General features: G+C 36.0%; 1 protein-coding gene across 1 annotated transcript in view; it reads right to left on the reverse strand.

The window, feature by feature from the left end:
- Nucleotides 1-1,195: 1,195 nt before the first annotated feature.
- LOC125273380 (rho GTPase-activating protein 40) overlaps nucleotides 1,196-3,204 on the reverse strand; it is a 26,763-nt gene continuing 24,754 nt past the window's right edge. The window contains exons 14-15 of the mRNA XM_048198655.1: nucleotides 2,589-2,644; nucleotides 1,196-2,266 (exon numbers count right to left, since the gene is read on the reverse strand). Coding sequence (XP_048054612.1) covers nucleotides 2,163-2,266; nucleotides 2,589-2,644 — 160 coding nt within the window. The 3' untranslated portion in view covers nucleotides 1,196-2,162. The remainder of the gene's footprint in view (nucleotides 2,267-2,588; nucleotides 2,645-3,204) is intronic.

Raw genomic sequence — 3,204 nt, forward strand, 5'->3', positions numbered from 1 at the left:
CTGTGAAACACAATCCATTCATGTTGCTATGCGGTTGCCAGGTTGTTTCTTCCTGTCTAGAGTTTTGCATCTTTAGAAAATGCAAAACTCTAGTGTGTTTAGAACAATATATTTCATCGTTAGACTAGTAATATTTCTCAAGTGCTCATCATCAAGTGCGCAGAGAGACGCCATGTGGCTTTAATTTGAGTTTCAGATCATCTTCATTATGCGACAGATGAACATAACGACCCTAAAACATAATGTTCTCAAAGATGATGGTAAAATTGTGAATGTTTGTCGAGCAGGACGACAGTGTGTGATGGATGTTCTTCACTATTACACAGCATGATCTCACTAACACTGACAGGACGATATGAGCTGCTGCAATGACAAATGGCATAATGCACAATACTGTCTGAATGTGTGCGAACATGTGGAAGCTTGTTTCCAACACAGAATACTAAAGAAAAAGGCAATTTTTCTCGCAATTACGAGTTTATAATTTGCAATTCTGACTTTTTCTCGCAATTCTGAGTTTATAAATCGCAATTCTGACTTTATTCGCAACTGCGAATTTATAATTTGTTATTCTGAATTTTTTCTCATAATTGTAAATTTATAAAATGCAATTCTGACTTTCTCGTAATTTTGACTTTTTTCTCGTAATTGCAAATTTATAAATTGCAATTCTGACTTTTTCTCACAATTACGAGTTTATAAACTGCAATTGACTTTTTCTCGTAATTATGAGTTTATAAATCGTAATTCTGACTTTTTCTCGTAATTACGAGTTTATAAATTGCAATTCTGACTTTCTCACAATTACGAGTTTATAAATCGCAATTCTGACTTCATCTCGCAATTACGAGTTTATAAAACGCAATTCTGACTTTTTCTGCAACTGCGAGTTTATAATTTACAATTCTGACATTTTTCTCGTATTTGTAAAATTATAAATCACAATTCTGATTTTTTCGTAATTCTAACTTTTTTCTTGTAATTGCGAATTTATAAATTGCAATTCTGACTTTTTCTCACAATTACGAGTTTATAATTTACAATTCTGACATTTTTCTCGTAATTGTGAAATTATAAATCACAATTCTGACTTTTTCTTGCAATTACGAGTTTATAAATCGCAATTCTGACTTTTTTCACAACTGCGAGTTTATAATTTGCTATTCTGACTTTTTTTCTCATAATTGTGAATTTATAAAATGCAATTCTGACTTTCTCGTAATTCTCAATTTTTCTTGCAATTGTGAGTTTATTTGGACTTTTTTTATTACAATTGCAAGTTTATAAATAATATAAATAATTCTGACTTTTTGTCTTAACTGGTAGTTTATAAATCGCAATTCAGATTTTTTTTCTGGTAATTGCAAATTTATTAATCGCAATTCTGACTTTTTCTCGAAATTCTGACTTTATAAATCACAATTCTGACTTTTCTCGCAACTGCAAGTTAATAAATCGCAATTCTGACTTTTTTCTCGTAATTGCGAATTTATAAATCACAATTCTGACTTTTTTGCAACTGCCAGATATAAACTCAAAGTTGCAATTAACATTTTTTTTTCAAGCTTCCATATAAACATCAGGTTTGAGTCAAAGGAAATACAGAGAGATAAAGAGTTCTTGAAAAGTTTGGAAGGTGCTTCAATACAGTACATTAACATATTTAAATGAAGTGCTGAAGGTAATAATCAGATCAATAAAACGTAAAGCTGACAAAAGAGAAAACCAGAGCTTTGCGTCCAGAAGCTGTCCTGTAGCCAGAAGAGCTCAGAGGAACCTTCATGTGTTTAATACTGAGAGGCATCAGATCTGTACAGCACATTCATTCATCACATCTACAAACACAGCTGTGCGCTGGAGCTTAATAAATAATCCCAAACATGGACGCAATAACTGCATCAAATCTCAAGCGGTCGTTCAGTATCAAACCATGACATCACAACAACAAAAGTGTCCAAATAAAACGCAGAAGTCCAGCTTCACGACATCATTAGCGGTGCGGCACCGGCGTCAGAGGACGATCTCAAAGCTTCTCGTGAGGCAGCGTTCATACCTGAGAAACACCAGCGCTTTCATTCATTCACAGATGCTCTAGTTCCCCTCAAGGGTCAAAGGTCTCCTGGTTTCTATCTAAAGGAGGGTGTTTGTCTGCTGGTGTGTCTCTACTGCCCTCTGCTGGCCGATCTCAGTTTGATGATCCATTCACCGCTGGGGTTGTTGTTGTACAAGTCAAACAAATGAGTCTCTGGATCCAAACGATGTTCACCTGAGCCATGAATTACAAATATACATGTATGGCTTAAAACATATAGTATTGAGAAAAAGTGTTATTTAAATGCAGCTAAATCAACCTGGAAACTGTGGGAAACAGAAACATGAATTTATATATAACAAACAATCCCAGAGAGCTGACACATATAATATTAATATTATAGTACTGTTTTCCTGTTGATGGTCGTCATATGACACTAAAAAACGAGCACCACGATATTCTCATATATGCATTTGAGATTTTTTGAGATGTTTTGGGTTTGTCACATTTGTTGTTTATTGATACATTTTGGCAAAAAACAAAAATAAAAACTTACCGATGTTTCCACCAACTTCATAGATGGCACAGTCTGGGTAGGTTGTTGAACCATTTCTGTGTGAGGGAAAGATTAAAAAAATTCATTGTACCAAAGTATTTTATTTTGTGTGTGTGTGCGTGAGTGTGCAAGAGTGTGTGTGAGTGTGCACGTGAATGTGTGTGAGTGAGTGTGTGTATCAGTGTGATTGTGTGTACGTGAGTGCGTGTGTGTGTTTGTGTGTGTGTGCATATGAGAGTGTGTGTGTGAGTGTGTGAATCAGTGTGATTGTGTGTACGTGAGTGCGTGTGTGTGTTTGTGTGTGTGTGCATATGAGAGTGTGTGTGTGAGTGTGTGAATCAGTGTGATTGTGTGTACGTGAGTGTTTGTGTGTGTGTGTGTGTGTGTGTGTGTGTGAGTGTGTGTGTGTGTGTGTGTGAGTGAGTGTGTGTATCAGTGTGATTGTGTGTACGTGAGTGTTTGTGTGTGTGTGTGTGTGTGTGTGTGTGTGAGTGTGTGTGTGTGTGTGTGTGTGAGTGAGTGTGTGTATCAGTGTGATTGTGTGTACGTGAGTGTTTGTGTGTGTGTGTGTGTGTGTGTGTGTGAGTGTGTGTGTGTGTGTGTGTGTGAGTGAGTG

The sequence above is a fragment of the Megalobrama amblycephala genome, linkage group LG8, assembly GCF_018812025.1.
Source record: "Megalobrama amblycephala isolate DHTTF-2021 linkage group LG8, ASM1881202v1, whole genome shotgun sequence".
Taxonomy (NCBI): Eukaryota; Metazoa; Chordata; class Actinopteri; order Cypriniformes; family Xenocyprididae; genus Megalobrama; species Megalobrama amblycephala.